The 25292-nt window shown below is 30.6% G+C and overlaps 1 protein-coding gene across 3 annotated transcripts in view; it reads right to left on the bottom strand.

Moving 5' to 3' along the window:
- Window positions 1-3068: 3068 nt before the first annotated feature.
- The window catches only part of LOC113392033 (GTP cyclohydrolase 1), a 41887-nt gene continuing 19663 nt past the window's right edge, over window positions 3069-25292 (bottom strand). Inside the window, exons 1-7 of one of the 3 annotated variants that reach the window (XM_026628239.2) lie at window positions 22160-22308; window positions 8573-8850; window positions 7044-7151; window positions 6399-6500; window positions 5718-5883; window positions 5138-5254; window positions 3069-4841 (exon numbers count right to left, since the gene is read on the bottom strand). In XM_026628239.2, coding sequence (XP_026484024.1) covers window positions 4712-4841; window positions 5138-5254; window positions 5718-5883; window positions 6399-6500; window positions 7044-7151; window positions 8573-8831 — 882 coding nt within the window. In that variant the 5' untranslated portion in view covers window positions 8832-8850; window positions 22160-22308 and the 3' untranslated portion in view covers window positions 3069-4711. Of the gene's footprint in view, window positions 4842-5137; window positions 5255-5717; window positions 5884-6398; window positions 6501-7043; window positions 7152-8572; window positions 8851-22080; window positions 22309-25292 lie in introns of those variants that run through there. The other 2 variants (XM_026628240.2, XM_026628241.2) reach the window with 2 other exon arrangements.

The following is a 25292-nucleotide window of genomic DNA, read 5'->3' as shown; positions in this document are numbered from 1 at the left end:
ATTATTTCGCATTTTCGTCTATTTTTGACTTTGACTTGACTTAGCTGGGGGCCCCTTGAATCCACGGGGCCCTGGGCTGAAGCCCAAAAAGCCATGTGGTAGATCCGGCCCCGTAATCTATTAAAATCAATCAACCGACGACCAACGCCTCAAACGCGGCTTCGCTTCATGTGTTTGACATAAAAAGTAAAGTTTGAGTTCAAGCTCGCTTCATACCAAACATTAAATTCGGTTACGTGGTTTAGTCAGTCAGTAACAGGCAGACAGAGTTACTTTCGCATTTATAATATTGCTATAGATTATGCTTATTAGTTTCCAGTGGCTTCATTCGCATGGAGGGGGGGGGGGTCTAACACGTATGTAAAATTTTGTCAAGATCAGTTGAGTTTAGACTTAATAGCGTAAAAAACAAACAAACTCACGTTCGCATTTAGAATATTAGGTCGGATGTGTTAGCGTTTCAAAATAAGTTGTCATATTTTATTATTATTGATAGGTATGTAGATAAAAGGAATTTATGTGGGGTCGTATAAGCTCTTTAGTTGTTCTGGATGATAGTATGTTTAGTCGAGATTATAAAAAACCACGAAGGTATAATATCACAGCCCGAAAATGTCCTACTTCTGAGATAATTATGCTGCTCTTTAAGAGAGGGTTTTAGGTCGTTGACCTTGCTCTATTTTGCGATTATTATGGGGCAAATCGAAGACCTCAAAGAAAAGTGTCGCAGGTCAGTTAAACACAAAATATCTTTCCGCACTGATTTATCAGGTGAGATTTAAAAATAGTATGAAGGAGAAAACAGCGAAAAATAATTTAAAGAGATGGTACATTGTGAAACGAAAGTGCTTTGAATATTGTAATAATTGGTATTGGATAAAGTAAATTTCATTTTTTCAAAGTTCTTTTTTAAAACCATTAAGCAAGATAGATACGGTTAAAAATAAAATGTTCTCTACATTCTGCCCAATATATACACATACAAAACACATGATATAATAATTAGCATGACTTTTAATTAAAATAATACGTTATAAATTATACGTTAAAAAACCCACAAAAATACTGACAATTACTAATATTGTTAATTAAGAAGGTTAACGCAAAAAAATAATAATTTTATACCAGTACTAGTATCCGAACGATATAACTCATTGATATAATCGACTTGTGATATAAAGATTCAAATGGAAAAACTTTTAAAAAAAGAACACTTTGAAGTAAATTTAAAATAAATAAAACTTTTTAAAATATTGTAAAGAACACTCACCCGTCAAAATGTAAACGTCGAATGATATACAGCCCTAAATTATTTAATTTAAATTTGCTCGGTATTAGATTAGTTAATGTAATACTTACATTTATCATAATGTATTTTTAATGAACAAAGAATATTTGTTGTGTCATAACCAAATCGGGTTAAGTTAATTATATTTTTGTACAAACAAAGTCAATATATGTAAATAGTTAATATGATTAATATTACAGTCTAAGGAAGACTAATAAAATAATTTAAATATTATGACAATCCTTTTGTATCCGAGGAACAAGACGGAATGAGTTTTTTTTTTAAATGGTGTTTTTAGAAATCAAAATCAAATTATTTTTGATTATAAAAGCACTTTTGAATCATGTCATGTTCCAGTGTTGAATTAAATATAAATCTACCACCGCCGAGTCGGTTCGGAATGTAGTCTACTGATAACAACCGGCAAGTAACTTAGTAGTTACTCTTTTAATTACAGAATATGTCAATAAAGTACAATTGTATTTATATATATTAGAAATCTTAATAAAATTCTTATTATCCAGTGGCGTTAATGGAATTCTCGGGCTCAAATGCAATAAAATCGGATGGCCTCCCTTTGTCTTATTTACATTACATTAACAGCCTGTAAATTTCCCACTGCTGGGCTAAGGCCTAGTCTCCCTTCGAGGAGAAGGTATGGAGCATATTCCACCACGCTGTTCCAATGCGGGTTGGTGGTTGTCTTATTTATCTATTATGAAAACGAACGAACCTTGGCTACAATATGGACAGTGCAGCCCCTAACAATAATAAACTAATTGTGGGGTTTTTGATAAAGAATTATTATAAATATAGATAATATATACGGACGGGCAAATGGGCCACCTGATGGTAGGTGGTCACCACTGTCCATTGACAGTAGCTCAGCAAGTAACATTAATCATTCTTCACATCGACAATGCGCCACCAACCTTGTGACCTAATATTCGGGTCGATATTTATAAGTAGTTTTTCCTCAATGATTACGACAGCCATGATGTTTTATTTGTAAACTGAGCTATTGGTAAAAACTATTAAAATTAAATTATAAGTTTTGTTACAGCGCCATCTAGTGGTGAGTTGCAGCAAATTCATAGAATAGAAATCTGCATGAAAAATATACATACATGTGTGCCAATTATCATGATAATTAATCAAGCAGTGTCCTGACATCTGTTTCTATAGGCATATATAGGATCACTTGCTAGTTAAAAACTGAGATTGCCCAGTGGTACCGAAAATTGGGAGCTTAAATCCGGGTATCACTTGAGGAACGTTTTAGCCAAATTCAAAAAAAGAGGGTTTAAATTCGTTTCTATTTTGTTATGTTTGTTACCTCAGAACTCTATTGACTCCGGAAATTGATTCATTTTAAGATTTATATTTTAAAAATATGTACTTTTTTGTTTGGGACTTGCGCTTTTTATTTCTCGTTTGGTCGCATTTAAGTTTAGGGAAAAAAAATCACCATTAATTGTGAAGAAATCGGGATGATTTTTTTTGGCTTGATTTTTATATATAACTTATTTCCTCAGAGTACTATTTGTTTGTCTCGTGCCCATCGTTGAAGGAAATAATCGTAAGGTAACCTTCGTGTATCAGATGACAATCTACCATATATACCAAGCAGAACTCGCATCACAACGAAACCTCCTCAGAGGAGAGACTTTTGACATTTACCGGTTACTTTGTTACTTTGCTTTTTTCGAATTCAATTTCAATCTTTCGAGTTTATTTAAAAATAAAATAAATATATAGGGATATCAAATAAAAACCAAAATTTGAACTTAAATAAAAAAATTTATTTAAAAAATCAAATGCTCACTTTACAATATTAAATATAAAATTCGTATATTCACATTTTTTAAGGCATCGTCATGGAATCAACATTGTATTCAAAAAAAAATATCGTAAAAATGTCAAGCGTCAGCCATTTTACGTCTTGAGATTTTTACATTGGTCCACGTATAGACAAAATATTGTACTCATCGTTTTCGATTTTTAAACTAACGAACTTTTTTTTTTGAGAGAAGCGATGATATTTGGGCAATGAAATTTGTCATCAAATCTCACAAAAAATATTCATTTGTCAACAACATTAAAAGAAAAAAAAGGAATTTATTTCTCAATAACATAATTAACTAAGTTAAACATGCATATGATTTTACTTAAGGCAGTTTAATTTGAAAAAAAAAATGATAAAAATAAAAACAAATATTTATATTAATATACAATTAACAAAAAAACAAACAATATTTACAAAACAGTTTTTGGCACGCATTATATAACTCTTAGAAAATCAAAAAATATAAAAATATGCGTGTTATACAAAATATTCAATAAAGCGTGTATGGGAATCAAAGTATTCTTTTTTTTTTTAATTAAAATTTGTTCCAACAAAAAACATTGCAAGAACAAAAACAAGAAAAGCGCAAAACTAACTTATCATAAAAAAATGAATCAACAAAATGCAAAACACCTATTATATTAGGATACAATGAAAAAAATTCTTAGAACTTTTACATAGAACTCCTCAACTCTTTCTTCGTATTTGTAACTCAATAACTCCTCAACTAATAATAAAATAAAACATTATCAAAACCTCATAATAATAATATTCAGTTTATTTAGTTTTGATTCATTTAAGTATCAGAAATGAATCAGAAAAAACAAAACTAATATTTTTATTGTATTTATATTACAGCAATTTGAAATCTGATAATATAGTAAAAACAGTTAACATATAATTGTAACTGGTAACATTTGCTGATTCATTTTATTATTAAAAACTTATTATAATATACTTAAAATATGAATTAAAAAGAAAACTTAATTTAATTTAAATATAAGTTATTGCTGATTCGTAATCAATATTTGTAAATTTTTGTAAATAATTTGAACACAAACGCTTATGAAAATCTATAATTTTATAGGATGAAAGTTAACTAAGGAACTTTGAAATTAGAACTATTGTTTTTAAATTTCGAACAAAATAAATAAAAAAAATATAATAATAGATATTTTTTCATTGAAGCCGTATTAGTATTGTAAAAGTCACTGTAACCCATGTTTTTGTCGAAATATAATGTTTAACAAAAATTATTAAAAAAAAAAACCTAATTTTGATCCGAAATCGTTAAAACAAATTCGTTGAGATATTATCCCATATAGGACAAACTAACTTTTTAAATTATATAATAGATTTGTGGGTTATTTAAGAGTTCATCACGAAAGTGACTGCGAACCCAAGACTATTTAAGAGTGCCACTGTAAAGTTACAGTCTTCAGTAAGAAAAACGATTCTAGTTATGAAGAAATGAATAGTAGGCAAAGAACTCCTTCGTATACAAAAAAACTCCTTTAAGTAAAAATAATTTACAGTGAATGAGCAAAACATGAAATAACAATTAATCGGTGTGATCCTCACTTGGAGTGCACGAGATTGAGGAACTCCTCCCTGGTCTTGGGGTCGTCGCGGAAGACGCCCAGCATTGTCGACGTGACCGTCTTGCTGTTGATCTTCTGAACACCGCGCATCACCATGCACATGTGTCTGTTGGTAGAAACACAGATTTACTGATGGTGAAGATTAATACTCGATGGCTTCACCAGACTTATTTGGTCTCTACGAGCTACTGTCATATCTTTAAAATAATAACGAACAAATAGGTCATTAGGTAGTGGCCACGCGTTCAAAAATATTGAAACGATTTGTAGGCGTTTTGTTTATTTAAGTCACTCGTATTGAACAATAAAGCTCCAAAATATTGCTCACTCAAATGTTATCTTAGCTCATGCAATTAAGTAGAAAGCCCACTAGTAATGTAAGGAAAACGAGACAATACGTACACTCCCTCGATGACGACGGCGACGCCGGCGGGGCGCACGGCCTGCGTGACGGCCACCGCGATCTGCTTCGTGAGGCGCTCCTGCACCTGCAGCCGGCGGGAGAAGATCTCCACGATCCTACCGACAGGCGGGCGGTGTTGTAGTGGAATTGGAACTAGTCATCTATGATTACTTCGCCTATTACATTCTTCTCTAGTGCCATACCCATACTGTGCATGTGGTAAATCAGTGATCACGGGAAAAAAATCAGATGTTGGACGTAGAAACACTTCCAACTCAAATGCTCCGGTGATTAGAATTTTGAGAATAAAAAGGCAATAACTTTTTATTTGACATATTCATAGGATTTGTGGTTTATATCTAATCTGGAGAACAAAGAGTTTATAATAATGTATTTATGAACCAGTCCAAGAAGTCACACAGTACAGTACATCGGGAGAAATTTGACTCATGACATGAAAGTATTCGATTTGTAAACTCTTCTCGAGAGGATTAAAGGTGCTGGGACTGTCGCACTGCCCACTGTGGAACAGTTATAGGCTACTACTAAAATTAAAACTGTTGGAAAATAATTTCTTACCTGGCTAACTTACTGAGCCCAAGGATCTTGCCTTGGGGTAGGTAACCGATGGAAACCTTGCCGTAGAACGGGACGAGATGATGTTCGCACATTGAAAACATTTCTATATCCTTAACCACGACCATTTCATCCGTGTCTTCGTCAAATATGGCATTGTTTAGGACCTCTGTAATAAATCAAAATGTACATTATTTAAAGACTACTTAAAACGAGCACTAATAAAAGTTACCAAAGATTCTATATGTAGATTCAACTCAGTACTTAAGTCTTTTTCATCATTCATACGTATATAATAATCATAATAACTTTTGTTATTACATTGTTTGGTCTCGTTGTTGCCTATAAATGATTGTTATAATGTGATAACGCAGCCTTATTGAATCTCGGCAATGTAAAAAGAAATAAAATTTGAAGAACAATAGTGCTGATAATTGAGTTGTTTGAGGACTATAAATATTGTGTGAACCCAATGCTAAATTTACTAAAATTTTAAAGTCCGTTATTTTTTAGTAAGAGAATATGTTAAAAAAATGTCAATTCAAATAGCGCCCTTCTAATTCTTTAATCCTGTGAAAATCTATAAAACTATATATTTTTTTTTAAATAAGCCGTTTTCATCAAATTCATCTCAGAAACTTTGGTTATTTTTAAAATATTTATGTATAATAATTTATTAATTACCTTCAAGGCTTTGATCGTATCCTTTGGTAAAGAACAACATCGCCTTAGCGGCACGTTCTGGTGTTTTCAGAAGGCCCTGTCTCTCGGGATCTTCGCCTAAGCCTGTAATTAAAAAGACCCAATATTATCACAACAGAATTAAAAAACCAATATAAATTAAAATTATCATATTAGATTAATTTAATTAATTAAGAATATAGTAATAAACTTAATTATACAATAAATAATTCATTATTAATTTGAGAGAAAGCAGAGCATCTTAGTAAAATATTAAATACATTCGTAGATTTAGACGAAGAGAAAATATATTGACTGTGAATTGGTCCACAAAATAAACACAGAATATACACAGAACTGTAATCCTAGACCGTTAATTGTGATGCTGCTACTAAACTCTGGCAAGACGTCTCTGATATGATCTTGTCCAATACCGAGTTCGATTGGTTACATTCAATTGAAAATTCAACATAATGCAATAAAATTGTAATGTAAATTCATTAATCAATGATAAATCAAGTTGAAATCTTTGTATCCTATGGCTTAACCTTATCATAGTACCTTTAAATATCAGTAATACATTTATAGAATCCTTCTTACATCAATTACATCTACTGTCTGCTTTAGACAATGCGCAAAGAATCTTACCTGTGAGTAGTAGTCTATAGGAGTTAGCCATGTCAGGTAGCAGTGCTTCCCTGGTTGGTGGTCTATGATCCAGTTCCAGGTCGTGATGGAATGTGCAGTTCTCATGGCCTGGTAAGAAAAGATTAAATTAATTTGATGTTTGGATCTTAATAAATATTTTTTTATTGCAATTGATATTGGCTTAATTTATTTTATTGTATTTAATATGTTGTGGGTTAAGTATCTTTGAACTAAAATCAAGGGCAGGCAGAAATAATGTGTGTGCTATAACTAATTTTAGATACATTGTAACGTGGATATTTTTTAAATTAAAAACGATGCAATTGTTAAAAGAGTAAAACTAGTTTTAATAATATTCTTATTTGATAATAATTAAATATTTATAGAACAGAAGTTATGGAAGAATTCCATGAAGGCTTAAATTAAAATTCGTCTTTAATGGCGACACATAAAAATGATATTTTTGTTTTTTACAAATGGTATAATATCTCGCATTGGACAAAAATTATTCTTCTTTGTTTTTATTGCAAATATATTTCCAGTGAAAATATATTTCTGGTCCAATGAGAAATATTGATTATAAACGTGACTACGACGTCCTTTTATCATACGTATCGACTCTGGGAAGATTTTCTCTCACAATAAATGTCATAAACAGATGTCAAAGTAACTTCAACATTTTTTCTTCTCAAATACTTAACATAATTTTTCCGTATATTGTACTACTGTTTATATCAACACAGTAGCGTATTTTTTATCTTGCATAAAAAAAATTGACTTTGAACGGTTGCGATAACCCAGTGAAATGTATTTAATATTTAATCTTATATATTTATTTTTTATTAGACATTGTATAATTTATTTAAATTATACAAACGAATATTTGTATAACTTAAATGAGCAGACAGATTGGCAGATGCTGAAGGCATGATCCAATCCTTCACTTATGTTACAGTTTAACAAAATAAAAATGTAACAAAATGGCACACGAAAGCTATATACTAAGAATTACATAAAATGCAACACAATATTCCCCAATTCCATCCACGTGTTCAATGAACTAAAAATTAAAAGTTGCGGCAAGAAATCTACCGTCAAAAATTTGCCGTCTACTTCAAAAATGGTTACCGTTGAAACATACATATGTATGTATATAGGAATGTTATTTTATAAAATATAATATTGAATATTTTTTCATATGCTTTAATGGTAGGGGGTATAAATGTATTTTGGAAACAGACTGAGCAATTCCCATGCTCGGAATCTTATTTATAGGGTACCCTGTATAATACTATACCCCATTCCCCAGGCTGAATATATCTACACTCAACTTCCCTGCTAAAGGAAAGAAATACTCCTTGCGTTGTAAATGATAAGTGCCATCTCTTCTGATGGAGATGCCATAATTATGGTTATTATGGACTTTAAGAGTGCAGATTATATCGTGAATAGATTTGACAGAAGAAATAAAAATGTTGTCAGAAAAATAATTAATCTGCATAGCCTTCAGTCCAAAAAAAACAACAAACCCGGTGTAGTGGAGGTCCTCGGTGTCATTGGTGTCCCTGGTACTTCTAATTCGCTCTCAGCATCGTTCATGTGGAAATTCTTCAACGCTTCTGGCGTCTTCTTATACTTGCTTACAAATGATCCCTTTCCCGCGCAAACGTCGCCATTTTCTTTGTCTTCCGAAATTGAATTTCGAATCGAGCGCGAACTGACGCGGCGTATTAAGGAAGATGGCGGTACCGGTTGTTCGGTTAGATCTTTTCCATTGACAGCGGCCATTTTTATTTTATCATCAAGTCTAAAAATTTTATTTTTTTAATTTTTTATTTGAGCGAGTGTCGGCGTAACGTGCGGATTGCGTCGATCAACTTTAGGAATGATGTTTTAATAGTGTATCTTTAGGTTATCTGTAATAATTTTATGACTTGTTTATCGATAACCTATTTTACACGCTTCCTAGGGGACAGTATTGTTTTCTAACTTGTGTTACATTGTTTCATGTTATGCCAGTATCTTTTACTAATGATTGATATATATATATTATAATTTTCCATTCAATTCGATATTATTTAACTTTTCCATTGATTTTTTGGGTGTGTATATAGTGACTGAAAGAATATCTTACTTTTATACTTGGTACTTTTTAAGTTTTTTTATACATGTAATTTTTGTTTTAGTTTTTGAAACGATGGTCAAAGTCAGATTATTTGTTAATTTAGCTTTAATCTCAACGTTTATTGGTCGTCTGTTGCGTCATTTGCTACCGACCAAAAAGCGTCTCGGAAACTAGAATTTATCACATATTATCATTGAAAAAGTTTTTTTTCCTTTGCGTCATGATTTAGTTAAAAAAAAACCCTTCGCCTAACGTCTTAACCGCTGAAAGAAAAATATAAATGTCACGATTTTACTAAATTAAAATTATTCATCATTAAAAAAATAAATCTTGATATAGATTATACAATAATTCATTGAACTATTTATTATCTGTTCACATGTTATACAATTTTTCCTACATTTGTATCATACTTAGAAAGCAATGATAAGAATTATTATGTATTTTGTACACGAGATTATATATTTTAATTAATAATTAATCAATTTAAGATATCGTTCGTTTCAATACACGAGTTGATGATGCGTCAAAACATCGGACGTGAACTTGTGGCTCATTACTGACATTTATATTTCGATATTATTATTTTAATAATACATTAATTAATAACTCGTACACATAAATTGATAATATATTAGATAAATAATAAAAAAAACCTAGATAAGAGTGGAGTTCATTTTCGTAGATTTTTGTGCAAGATAAATAATTATTTATATTATTTTATTTTATGGGTATATTGAATCGGTGGAAAATATTAACTACTGATCGCTGATATCTTTAAATGTAATTAATTAATTAATAAATAATATTTTCCTTTTGATTTGTATAGTATCCTAAATCATTCATTCGATTTAGTTTAAGTTTCGTACATTTATTGTTATCATATAAAAGGTACTGGTTATTAATTAAAAACAGATGACAAAGAAGTTCCGTGTAAAGAAAAAATAATAATTAAACGTTCAATGCAACGGATGCCAGGTATATAACTGTACGTATATAAAAAAGGTAATATAATGATACTATTATATAATACAGATTGTGTGCAACTCTCAAAATATAACGAGGGATTTTTTAATATTAAAAAAATACAATGAATATGAAACAAAAATCTCAATAATTATACATTCGAAACACACATAATATTGTATCAAAATCTTTTGAAAAGTTCAAAATAACTATGGAAACATTTGCCACGCGTTTGAGGCGTGGTATTTGAGTTATCAAATTACACAAATTTTCCTATTACGGAGACGCAGTTCTCTGATCAGTTTTCTAAACATTCGCATAAGAATAGTTATTAAAAATGAGCACAACACGTCTCGAACGTGAAACTTAGCAACGGAAATGTTTCGTACTGGAAGATTACGTAAAGTGGCATATATATTAATTATAGGAGGGAAAGGGGAGCAGAGTATCGGATGTCTGGCAAGACGGTCCGACGATGTGTGAAAGATTGGCGTAGAACTAAAGCGTAGAATTACGAAGCGCATGATTTAAATCTAACAGTATGATAAGATTCCATTATTCTATATTTATGGTCATATACCATACACAGACGAGCAAAAGGTGCTGTATTCAAAATTGCCCAGAGATATTAGCGCCGTAAGAAATATTAACAATTCCAAACATTGTAAATGCGCCAACCTTTGAAGCTAAGATGTTATATCCCTTGTGCCTGTAGTTACACTGGCTCACCCTTTAAACCGGAACACGACAGTACTAAGTGCTGTTTGGCGGTTATAAATCTGATGAGTTGGTAAACCCTGACAGGATTGCACAAAGCCCTACCACCAAGTATTAGTAGTGAATATCATGATATATTTTATGCTTAGGTTAAGGTATACGATTGCCATTTAAAATGCGGCGGTTGTAACCAGTTATCGGATTTTAGCTGTTTGCGTGCAACGTGCTTTTAAGGTCTCGACCAATGAACGGAGGTTGACTCGAGATTTAGACCAATCAGGATAAGTTAAAGTTGATTGATAATTATTATTGTAATTTTAATCTCATATTAATCAAGCATTGTTCGCGTTATTATGACATAGAGTAGTCATTTTAATATAACAAAGATGTAGATAACTGCCTGTTTTTTCTATCTTTTAATTATATGTTTACAATTATTTTTATTTTTAATCTGTACTTGACTTCATTTGTTTTTATTTAATCTTTACTGTTATCATTTATTACATTATTAGTCTTGTTTTATTATTACTAGTTAAATTGTTTTACTATTAATGACAAACGGTGGCCGTCACGAAATTGTCACCAATCGCCAATGCACCACCAACATTGGGAAATAAGATGTTTTGTTTCTTGTGCATGTAATTTTACTGGCTCACTCACATTTCAAACCGGAACACAACAATACTAAGTATTGCTGAGTGATGAGTGGGTGGTTCATACCCGGAGGGTCTTGCACAGAGTCCTAAGACCAAGTAAAAGATCTCGCCTTGCTTCGCCAAGGTTTAAGGAATGGTTAATATTTCTTACGCCAAAGTCTATGGGCGTTGCTGACCACTTACCATAAGATAGCTCTTAGATCATCCGTTGCTTAAAAAAATAAGCCCGCGATAATTCTGTAGCTTTGTTTTCAATTAAGCATATTGGCTCTTAAAGTAAAGTTATCAAAACAATGTATGAAAATCATGAAACATTTTATATCGCGTTTGTTTGTGTGTACTAATGTGGATGTGTTTGTGTGTGCGGTTTTGGATTGATTAATTAATTTGTTATTTATTTCCTACATGTTAACATGATCAATAATTAATCAATGATCTATAAGTTCAGACTTGCATGTTTATTGATATGTTGCAATCATGCGATTATCCATATTAAGTCAATATTATTAAACCAGCTGAACTGACCAGCTGAGCTGACTTTACTCAGGTGAAATTTATAAAACTTCATCTGTAACACACAGATATTTACCTCCATTTTATCATCTCGAGGGGTACATTAAGTAACCTATAGCCTTCCCCGGGAATCAAACTATAACAACAACATTAACAGACTGAAAATTTCCCACTGCTGAGCTAAGGCCTCCTCTCTTTTTGAGGAGAAGGTTTGCAGAATATTCCACCAAGCTGCACCAATGCGGGTTGGTGGATCAAACTATATCATATATACCAAATTTCATCTAAATCGGTTAAGCAATTTAAGCGCGAAGATCTAACAGACAGAGTTACTTTCGCATTTATAATATTAATATATATACAATATATTGACATATATTGACTTTATAGAGTCGGTATCACTTTTGTAGGGCGATTTTTTATACGGTTTTACAACATGATCCTACAAATCATTCAAATTTCCTCTGTTGCTAAATTTGTTATTACGTAGATGGCAACCGGCAGAATCATCGTATGGAATTGGACTACTTCAATCTACGTACATGTACAACATAGGAAGGCTTGCAGGTGCGTTGCTGGACTTTAAGATATGAGCAGGCTCTTTTGAGATGTTCCCAAGTCGGTTCGGTAAACGCTGGCGAAAGTCTGGTGAATTTATGGATGATATCCCGCTTTGGGAATGAAATCGATTCGCACTAGTAGAATTTTGTAGATGTGAAAAACATTTGTTAGTCTAAAACATTTCTATTAAAGGCGAAACATACGAAGAATAATTCTTGTATTGGTTTAACCAGGAGACTTCGTGGGAACGCAAAATAATTAACCAAAATTTTACCAAAATATTGTTTTAAAAGTGAATTGAGGACAAACATACATAGTAACTTTAATTTTTATATATATTAAGATATTAAGCTAAGTGTTTTAGAACAAGGCGGTTAGGTTAACTATTACTGTGGCCTAGAAATCCAGTCAGTGTACGGTCGCATTTGTCACGAACAAGATCAAGAATAAACTTCAATAATATCCATAGTTTTAATATTTATTAATAGCTATGAAACATTTCAATATATTTTTTTCTAACCAATAATTATATAATACTTGCGTATAATCTTTTTGTATGGAGTAGCGGATGACCTTTGCTAAATTTCAAGATGATAAAAGAAAAAAGTAAATCAAATTTGAAAATAGAATAAGATTCGCCATCACTTGAATTAAGCATTATTATAACAGGAAAATTGAATTCACGCATTCCGACAGTTGAACCTCTGTACAAGTTTTGTTTATACTCGTTTAGTATTTTTTGAGAACATTACAAATAATGTATCCTCATTTATTAGTAAGGATATTTGATTGCTCGCGGCTACTTTCGTGTTTTTGTGGTTGGTATAATAACAGTACCCCATGACTTTCCTTGGAGTTCAAGCTTGCTTCATACAAAATTACATAAAATTTGATTCAGTGTTTTAATCTTGAACAGACACACATACAGAGCTACTTTCACAAGAAAATATTATGATGTAAATTTATTGTATTAAATATAGAGCAATGGAAGGTTCCAGAATGCTACGACAGAACCTTCACGCGAGTGTCAATAACACACAAGTTGTAATATAATTAGAATCTGATGAATGTTATAGGATAACAAACGGGGCAAAGAAATATTATTAAACTAGACAGAAACCCGGCTTAAATAAATACAGTTTATCCTTTATTTTTCATATAACATATCAAAGTCGAAGTCAAAAAATATCAAAATTATCGTATTCAGTTATATAAGTATGTAGATTTATTTTGTATAATTTTACGCTATGATTATATACTATAATCATTATATTTATTATAGTATTTACCAGAATAAGATATCAATCGAAATTATTAAATAATAAAATTCATTAAACGACGAAATGCTTATGATAATACATATTTAGCCCTATATTTGGACATGTATATATTCTATATTATTATTTTTTGTAATAGCTAAATTAATAACATAGCTTATGAGTAATTAATCACATTAATTTTAACGCAAATTTATTGGATTTTTTTTATGTGATATGTGGTGGCAAACGAGCAGGAGGCTCACCTGATGGAAATTGACTACCACCGCCCATGGACATCTGCAACACCGGGGGGCTTGCAGGTGCGTGCCGGCCTTTAAGAAAGGAGTGCGCTCTTTCTAAGGTTCCCAAGTCGTATCGGCTCGGTTCGGTTTTATGTTATTGATGTTTTTAAAAATAAATCACGCTACTGTGACAGACTGGAGAAAATTCTTTGATTTGTTTGATCAATACAAATTTCAGTCGCAGGATCGAACCTGACCCCTTGGGCTATTCTCGTCCCCACTCCTAACACAAGTGATAAGATTAAAAGGAGGGGTAAATAGGAATATTAGTATTCCTTAATTAATATGAGGTGAAGCGTAGTGTGAATAGAGTAGATGGTCCGTAATAAAACGAAGTAATAACACACCACAGTTTATTTTTTTAAATTGATTATATCCAATGATAGGATCAGATCAGATGATAGGGTCAGGATTGAATCTGCGACATTTATATCGCACCTCAAACCTAACATCGTTGAACTCAAGGCTAATAATATATTTCTTACCGAAACAGTAATAAAAATTCCACTCAAAACAAACGGTACTCTATAAAATTCAATATACGTAGAACCTTTGTTTCAATATATAGGTATATATTTATATGTACGTACACAAAGAGCTTCGAAATTGAAAGTATTTCTATTTATAGTTCAATCGCGTTCACAACTCACCGTCTGTGTTACTTAACCACACTAATAATTATAAAACTAAGTTTCGTTTGTCTGTTTGTTCTGGATTTACGCGATTGATTTAATTGATGCAACTTTTATATCATGATAGGCTAGTTTAAGTACAGATAGTTGCTATATATGACAAGATGTACGTACAAATTTATGATAAATAAATATCATACTATATTAAATTAAATACTAGTTACCAGTCGTGGCTTTACATGGGTACAATAATGATATATACTACTTTAACATATATAATTTAACTTAAAGAAAAAATCTTGTTTTTGTCTGTTTAGAAAGTTGAAATTCCCTGGTTTTTTTTTTTGATATAATATGCATGTTTTATATTAAATATGTTTATTAATTAAAGCCGCATTAAAATCCGTTGCGTAGTTTAAAGGATCTAGGCGAACAGACGGCGGGAAGCGACTTTGTTTTATACTATACAATTTTAATACATGTGGTTTTGAGAAAGGAAAGAAAATTTATGGCTCAGGCGTTTTATAAGCGAACGCTGTTAAAACTGTGATAGATACATGTTGTACATAAGATTTGTAGATCTTCTAATAATTTACAAAGAATTTGAAACAGCGTATTCAACTTCTAAAAACAACTCACGGTAAGTGTTTTCATATTAAAAAAAACGGAAGAAATTACCATTATTTTTATTCAATTTAAGTAAATGCCTTGTGAAAATAAATAACATATTAAGTATTTATAAAAAAAATGTCGTATACATTTCGAAGCACTGGCTTTGATTATCTATATTAATATTATTATTAATATTGTAACTCTGTCTGTTACCTCGCCTTACGCCTAAATCTATTTATATGAAATTCGTTGTGAAGATAGTTTGAGACCCGGGACATAGGCTACTTTCTATAATGCGCAGATTCAACTATTATAATATATTTAATTAAACGAACAGTAAATTAAGATTTATAACATACAATAATGGAAAAATAGATCGCTTACCTTGATCGTATATTTGGTTATTTGGTTATTAGACAAAGTCGGGTCGGCTACCCAGTTAAAACATGATTCAGTTCTTAGGAATAGGCTTAACAATATTCAGGATATAGTTGCAACTAGTATTCATCTTAAATAGGATTACTTAATTGATATAGTTTATCCGAAAAGAATGATATTAATTTCTGTACGTTGTTTTTTTTATATATATATAATTATATATATTAAATCCGAAAATAAATTCTGTGTGTCAAGTTATCACGTTTGTAAGTTATATTGGCAATAATAACTTGACTAAAAGAGTGATGAGCATGAGGTGAGAGGGAGGGAGAGGACTACCATAGAGTCGAGCCATACCATAGAGGATAGAGTGCGTGTGGATATGAATGATCAGATGGCGAAAATACATACGTACGTCTTTAGTTTCTTTTTTTTTAAACAAAAATTTGGTTTTAAAATTTATTCAGATATCTCTTTGTTTTTGTGTTTTATTTTTATTAAAATATTTGTTTTTTTTTTTTTATTTGTTAAGTATACTTTTTATAATTTTGTACGAGATGGTGTGTTCTCCTGTAATGGGTTGTACATAATTAGTTTTAATTTAATTTAAAGTGAGTTTTGGATGTACATATATTATGTACGACTGTTGGGGATCAAAATAGATAAATAAATAGAGGAGAATGAAACCCCAAATAAATTGGGACACTTGGGGGAATTGGCATTAAACAGATTTTGATAATAAAAAATAAATAACAGCAGTACTCAGTATTGTTGTGTTCCGATTTGAAGGGTGAGTGAACCAGTGTAACTACAGGCACAAGGGACATAGCACCATAGCTACCAAGGTTGGTGGCGCATTGGCGATGTAAGGAATGGCTAATATTTCTTACAGTGCCATTGTCTATGGGCGGTGGTGACCACTTACCATTTGCTCGTTTGCATACTTATATTATAAAAAAGAAAAAAATCGGCCACATTCCTTGGGAACTATTTATAAATAAAGGTTTATGATCTTCACACTGAATATCAAATAATTAAAAATAAATAATTAAAAATATTTTTAATCAAATAATCTTTGAACTTAGGTATACGGTTACCGAAACGAGTTTTATAACTGACTCACTTAATTTTGACATTGACCGTCTTTTTAACGAGGATAAACGTTTTGAATGATTTGTTACAATTTTTTGTCGTGCACATGCAAATATGATCTTTATATCATCACGATAAGTTCGATAATTCGCTGGACGTTATCAAAACTGTGTTTTGATTTCAACGATATCACAACGATACATTGATGTTTGACCTTACCAGGTACAGACAGCAAGAAAACAATACATACCTCTACTAGCTGCTGTACAATTTTATATAGATTTTGGATATAAAGATTTTTGACAAAAACTTTACGGAGATGAGTCAAATATTTATAACATTGAGTCTACACAAAAGTGTCACAGATCCGTTCAGCGCATCGCCACCAAACTGCTGGTGAATAAATCATAGGTATTTAGGAAGGAATCGCAGCCAGGCAAGAAATACCCACACTCACGCATGTGACACTAACAAGTACTCGTGCACAACGTGCACACATAGACTATGCTTTATATAAATAATAGTTCTTCAAGTGTGTGTGTGTGACTACACTCGTCCAAAATGGATGGAATGATGTTTATGTTTTTTTTTATGTGTGTTACGGACCCTGGATGGCTTGGTACCGATAGGATTCCAGGATTATATTTTAACCCAGCTAATTAATAATACAATTATAATAAATATTTATAGTCATATAAATCACAGGCTATGTAATAATGTCTAATAAAAGTTAATTTGATTTTAAGGTTGTTTTGATTGTGCTTTTAATTAAAACCCTAAACCCAGTTTCGTATTTACTACAAAAATTAAATGAGATACCATTAATAAATTCACAAATTAAAAACTGCCAAATTGCTTTTATTTAAAAATAAAACATCACGTGCCTTTTTTGCTGACCGTACATGCTACAAATTAAATAACAAAGACGTAATGTTCCTGTGAATTCTACTAACGCGGGCTATAAAAAAAATTACACGTGATCAAATAATTTTTGCATGCGATTTTGTTCTGTAAATATATGGACATAAGCTCTATTATTGAATTAATTAATATATTGTTCTTGTAAGTTACCTTTTTTTTCTAAATAAGTAAAAGTATTAAATCTAGAGATCTTATTGTACGATCGGTCTATTTTCGTAAAAATTCGTTATGAAGCTAGATATGTGGAATTCGAATTTCTTTTTTTAAATTCAAATTCGAATTTCGTATTGTCATTTAAGTATATTGTACGTTACGATATTTTAATAAAAATAGAAAGTGAAATAAGGAAAGTAGATCACCATACTGTTATAAACTAATCGGTTCGAATTTCGAGCTCTGAATACAAATTAATTTTAAATATCGAACGCATTCCATAGTTTGTTAAGACACCAAAAATTACTATTTTTATATTTAACAAGTACACGAATACATGTCATGATCAATTTAAGCGGATAGTCGTTTAACTAAAGGAGATCACATGATTGGTTGAATTCTTGTTTTAAAGATAAAGTTTGGAGCTAATTCTACCTCTTTGCTTGAATGCTGCTTGGTGGATAAGAATTATATTATATAAAATGAATCCAACTAAAGCTTTGTAAAGTTTTCTATATTAAGAAAAAAATGAACTATTTGCTATTTCACAGATAATTTTAAAATTGAAGTTAATATGATGTGACTCATCCTTTATAAGGACACTGACGAAAAAATTTAGAACATATAGTACTATTCGGTTTAATTTATTATACATCTTCTTAATTTTATTATACAACTTTAATTATATTTTCAAAATTTTAGGCTGCGCATGTTGTACCTTTTTTAATTTTCTAAATTCAAATTATTCCTCTTTTATTAGCAGTTTAGCATTAATAGTTTTAATTCTGTTGTCTCTTAACTAATTTGACAGTAGTAACGATTTTGTTATTCCTTTCAACACACACCTGTCACACGTTTAACAACCTTTTTAAAAGCTTTTATTTTACACATATAATAAGTTAATAATATTAAATTCTCAATATTTATAAAATTTAAATTATTCTTTTTACGTTTATTTTTTGTGTGTATATTGCTTAAAAAGGAATCAATTACACTTGGTGTTATGGCTTCGTGCAAGCTCGTCTGGGTAGGTACCACCTTATGACATATACCGTTAAACAGCAATACTATTGATGTAGCAACAGACATACGACATAATATATTAGTTCCCAAGGTTGGTGGCGCATTGATGTAAGGGATATTTAATTTTTCTTACAGTGCCATGGGTAGGTAAAAAGCCTAGGGTAAAACATATGGGGTAAAATTTCATCGAATTCATTTCAGTGGTTCAGCTGTGAAATCGTAATATACGGACAGAGTTACGTTCGCATTTATAATATTAGTATTAGTACTGATGGAAGTATTTGAGTTTAGTTTATTTCAATTACTAGCTATCCGTCCCGGCTTAACACGGTTTTAATAAAGGGATATGTATAACGTTTAAACTAAAAGACAAATATATGCAAATAAAAATAATACAAAGGATATTTCTTGTATTTTTTATGGGTCAATAACCTTCTCTTGCTTACGCAGAACGAACCTTACTCACAATCGGTTAAATGATTTAGAACACAAAGAGAACAAACACTCAATTTTTTTTTTAAAAAGAATGTTAACTTCCAAATTCAAGAAATATTTTTAACAGTTAACAGTATTGTTAATATAATAGAATGATTCAATGTTTGGGAAGCTATGCCCCTATGATACGCTTTCCTAGTTCAAATATATCGGTGTAAAACTGACTTTTACAAATAAATGTATTTTTATTTAAATTTGGTGAAATGTTTTATGTTTATGATTTTGCAATATGAATTTTATTAATAAAATGTCGACTCATAAATGAAATCGGGGATTAACTGTATAGAAGTCAACGAAACTGAGTTAAATATTGTTTGTATACATTCCTAATATACTTAAGATAGTATTACTATAGTATAAAAGTTAAAACCTCTAAAACCTTTAGAGAGAATATCACGTAGGCACTCAAATCCAAGTGCCTCGACGGTGTACGCATTCAATTCAACCTTTATATTAGGTATACAATTGTAGCTTTTTAATTTGTGTTTTGGTTTTAAAGGCAAAGATAACTAACTATACAGACAAACTTAAAAAAATAATAATATCTAAACACATAATTCATTGTCATAAATGCTACGACGAAAACTGTATTAGGATTTATAGAATGTATATAAGGCGTGGAGATAGCATTCCTTGATTTTCTTGCAGTTTTGTCTAATATATAATAAGTATTTAGAGCCTAGTTGAATAACGTATTAGTTTTTTTTTAAATGCGTTAGACGAAGGTATCCTTTTCTGCAATTTAGCGAACGAGTCAGTCTTACTTTTTATACAGGGTTATTGGTTATTCGACGTATTCCCGTTAGGAGGTGATAGGGGTGATTATTTGCGATAATTTTAACCCCCATATGCATGATGCAAAAGTGAACCATTTTTGAGTTATCACGTTTTTTAGATTTTTTCAAAATAAATCAAAATGCAACTTCAAAAATGTATTTAAAAAAAAGTTTCGATTAAAATCTACTTTTTTCTTCTGATTTATAAAAACGATTAAACACAGGATATTTTTCAATATTTAAACAATAATTATCGGTCCAAATTTAAAAATGCGAGACGGAAAAAGATGTTATTTAAACTGTTTTTTGGTTTTTATCCCACAAAAATGCCTTGAAAACAAAAAAAGTCGTTATGAAACTTGTCCTGCAGATTATTTTAAAAACATAACTGTTTTATCAGCTCTCTTTTGACTAATTCGGTAGTTGAGTTATAAACTTTATTTTAAATTTGAATTTTAGTTGTATTTACATTGGGTATTGTTTTTAATTAATTTTGTGTGAATTTTAAAGAGCGAACTTTAGTCCGAATTCGTTAATGTTCGAATACGAATTTCCACCAGCGTCCTTTGTGGTCATTTAATTTCGGTTGTTTTAAAATAAAATCGTAGTTGTTACACATTTTTGGAGAGCTGATGAAACAGTTATATTTTTAAAATAATCTGCAGGACAAGTTTCATAACGACTTTTTTTGTTTTCAAGGCATTTTTGTGGGATCAAAACCAAAAAACAGTTTAAATAACATCTTTTTCATTTTCGCATTTTTAAATTTGGACCGATAATTATTGTTTTAATATTGACAAATAACCAGTGTTTATTCGGTTTTAAAAATAAGAAGAAAAAATAGATTTTAATTGATACTTTTTTTTAAATAAATTTTTGAACTTGCATTTTTGACTTATTTTGAAAAAATCTAAAAACGTTATAACTCAAAAGTGGTTCACTTTTGCATTATGCATATGGGGGTTAAAATGATCGCAAATAATCATCCCTATCACCTTCTAACGGGAATACGTCGAATTACCAATAACCCTGTATATAAACGAAGTTTAAAATGTTTCATAATATATTTAATATAAACAAATCGCAACTATAGTAATCAATACGAGTTCTAAGTACATAATGACCTCACGAAAAGTGAATGTTTGTCCTTATTCTTCTTAGTACTGTTGGAAAGATAATTTTGTTTGATTTATAGTGATTAAGTTTTTTTTTTTAATTTTTTTTTATAACCTTGTACGACGAGGTGATGTTTTAGTTTTGGAAATACAGATTATGAAATGTAATTTTATTGTTAATTTTTTTTGGCGTTGTTTAATTACACAAATTTGTTTTTAATTGAATCGTATTAAATTTTAACATAAAAGACATTGAATTACTAGTTTTTTTTATGTATTAGAAATATACAATAATTATATACCTACTAAACGGATTGTTATATTTTGGAATCTTAACTCTAAGCTGTATTTAAACTTTTTATATCCTTGTAAATTTTATATATACCGGTTACTAGGTTTTTTTTTATTGTGATTTTACAGAATGTGTAAAACGTAACCAATTATAATTACTATATAAGTTATGCATTAAATTATCTGTGTTGTTGATTTAAAAATAAACAAACTATAAATTCAAGTGTTGTATAAGATTTTTATATAGATACATTTATAAAAATATTATTAAGTTAAACTGGTGTTATTGTATTGGAAAAGCTTTAGTTAATTAATCAGAACATGAACTTCGATTACAAAAAAAAAAAAAACTAAACTGACATTGAAAATTAATCATTCATTCAGTAATCGTTCATGTAGTTTTCTCTCACTTTTCGAGGCTGTATCAAAGTAGACTTCCTCCTTACTTACTTTTTTTTATCCTTTAAAAAAGACACTGGCACAGAACATAAAATTAACCGCGCAATCCGCACTTACAGCATGTACTTACGAGGTTCCTTGGATTTAAAAAAAATAAACAAATGATGGCACACACGTGCACACGCGTTGGACTTGTTTGGCTGACTGGATGCAAAGCGTTTAACAGATGACTTTTGTAATACCTTGTGCGCTTGTGTGAAAACTGGAAAATCAATATGGCGCCCGTATTTTATAAGGACCTGTTGAGTTTCGCGGGTTTTTTTTGACAATTGTTGTGACGTGTATAATTAGATGTTTAAGTAAATGACTAAAAAATAACTGACATACTCATTCATACTACATTATAATAATGAAAACTATTTGAAAATAACATTTTTAATTTTAATTGTTTAATTTTCTTTCTATAAAAAAACTTATACGATATGACATACTAGTTGTCGCTCGCGGCTATGCTCGGCTCGTAGGAGTTCAAGCTTCATAACAAATATAATCAAATTCGGTTCAGTGTTTTGACCGTGAAAGAGCAACAGACGGACAAAGTTACTTTTGTATTTATAGTATTACTATAGATAATAAATATAATTGGATAAAGTATTATTTTTACCTAAAAAGTTAATTAAAAAGAAATCTAATCAAGTATTTACTATTATTAGATACAATACTTTCAAATGTTTGTATTCTGAATTAGACTGAAAGTTGGTATACGTAATCCACAAGGCCAATACTAAGATCGAAGCTTTAAGAACAATATAAATATTTGCATCAAGCGGGAATCGATCTAATCATACACTTGATAGGCAGTAGAAATGCCATGGCGTCAGTCTGCGCAAACAGTATCAAAGCCACCTATACACATGGTTGTATGCATAATAGTTTAGCTTTAAAGATGGAATAAAAGAAAAAACTCGTTTTTATGGTGTAGGGAAGTGGACGAGCAAATGGGCCACCTGATGGTAAGTGGTCCCATGGATAATGGTACTGTTCGAAATATTCACCATTACTTATGTCGTCAATGAACCACCAACCTTGGGAACTAAGATGTTATGTCACTGGTGCCTGTAGTCTCACTGATTTACTCATAATTCGAAACGAACATCAATATAAAGGATTACTTTTTGACGGTAGAATGTATAATCAGTGGGTGGTACCTACCCAGATATATTTTTTTTCAGACTTTGGACATTTGCTTTATGTATGTGATTTATTTTATATAATCTATATGTCTTGGTATAAATATTTATATTAAGGTGCCATTATTATTTATAGTATATGTACATTCATTGGATATGTTATTTGAAAAAAAAAAACGGATGTTATATGTTATGTGGTTATGCAATATTCAGACCCGTCTTAACCCAGGGGGCATCAACACGTTGGAGCCTAGCCCATGACCAGTGGACCACCAGGCTCACATTCGTTATTCAAAATATATTAATACTTTTTTATTGGATTGGTTCCTGGTCATACAAATAGTTGAGATGAAATCCATGTTATTTATAGAAGATTTTAATTTAATTTCCCTTAGCCGACTCTAACACCCACTAATTGAGAGGGGGGTATATTCTATAGTTAAGACCAAGGTGTAATAGTGGGGAGGCTCAATCAGTCGGAAAAATTTGAAAAAAAAATCCATTAAAAAAAAACATTGGATGAAAAAGTTGCCAATTTCAGGAAAAAGCAATTTGTATATTATCACGGGAAACAATTTACTTGTTTGTTTTAATTGTAATGAATACATAATAAAAAGAGAGAGAGATAGAACAAGTCAGCTGATAGAAAGAGAAGACACTATAGCGTTGTATACATACAGTTGTGTAAAATATTTGATTAATTTTGTACAAAAAGTTCTTCATATCGGCTTTACCTATGAATATCACACAGAAGATGAATTGTTAAACAATGTTGCGTCTTCTTCTATCGAATGTCAAATCGATAATGGCAGAAAGAGAGATTGTGTCTAAACACCCTCTAAATACAGTTCATAAGTAAGGAAGTAAATAGTTAAATATTTCGTTTAGCACGATAAAGCAGCTCGCTAGAGCTTTTTCTGTTCGCTTGTTGTTACAAATACTTTTAATTAAGGCTGAAATAAAAATCACCATATATTACGTCTGAGTAAATTAATTTTCTAATGGTGAACGAATTATTAAAATTGGTTCAGTAGTTTGAGAGTTTATACATTAAAAGCAAATAAATATTTCCTATTTATATTATTGAGTATGTAGAGATAAAAATAATTTTAACTATTGTAGGTTTTTCACGATGCAAAAGTAAATTAAAATAATACTATGTTCAGTACAAATATATGCGGGTATTAATCTGAGTTAGTATTTATTTTATAACTCAGCTCGTTTTTATAGGTAAAGGAAAACATCCTGAGGATACACGTCTGTGTCGAATGTTATTCTGACACATGTACATATTTCCAAGTGATGAAAAATGACACCAGTCATGGGACGTTTACAGACTGTTTCTTATGACGTAAAACTGTTTATTCAAATTAATTATTTCCGCATAGCAACACTGTTCATTATAAAATGCAATTTACTACCAAGATTTACCTCTAATCTGTGTTGAATTGATTTTAATATAAAAAAGGTTGTATATATCATCTTCGACGTCAGTATTTATCATTGTTTACAATAAATATTGAAAATATAATAAATATTAAAGTAGGACCTCTGAATTTTATGTAATAATAAAAAAAAATTGTCACATATTCATCAAATAAACTTCACGTAAACATTTATACTTTGATTATTTGTGTCTAGATAGACTGTCAAACCTGAGAATGCGTCAAAAAAAATAGTATCAGGTGGACATAAAGTACACGCACCTAGTAAAGTTGTATGACGTTTGGCGTGTGTCAAACGTAACTCACGCACACTAAGATAATATTTTTGTTTCGTTTGTTTTGGTTCTTTTGTAGTTCATTGCTGCCAGTAAATGTGCTTAAACTAGACTGTGGTCTAGTCTTTTAAGAGGATTTAATTGGTAGTTTTACACCTTTCTCTAATGACGTTTTGTAGATTCACATGCTGCAGATACCCGTTGCAGGTTTCCTCGCGATGTTTTCCTTTAACATTGAGTCGTGATTATATTTTAGATTATAAATTTCCTTCCTAATCATAGCCTATTTCAATCAGAGATAAACGTTTTCCATAAAATTTGTTTATAACTCAGGTATACATATTGTACACTAC

The sequence above is a fragment of the Vanessa tameamea genome, chromosome 27 (assembly GCF_037043105.1).
Source record: "Vanessa tameamea isolate UH-Manoa-2023 chromosome 27, ilVanTame1 primary haplotype, whole genome shotgun sequence".
NCBI lineage: Eukaryota > Metazoa > Arthropoda > Insecta > Lepidoptera > Nymphalidae > Vanessa > Vanessa tameamea.
Note: the sequence above shows the minus strand (reverse complement) of the source record. Positions and strands in the feature narration are given on the sequence as shown.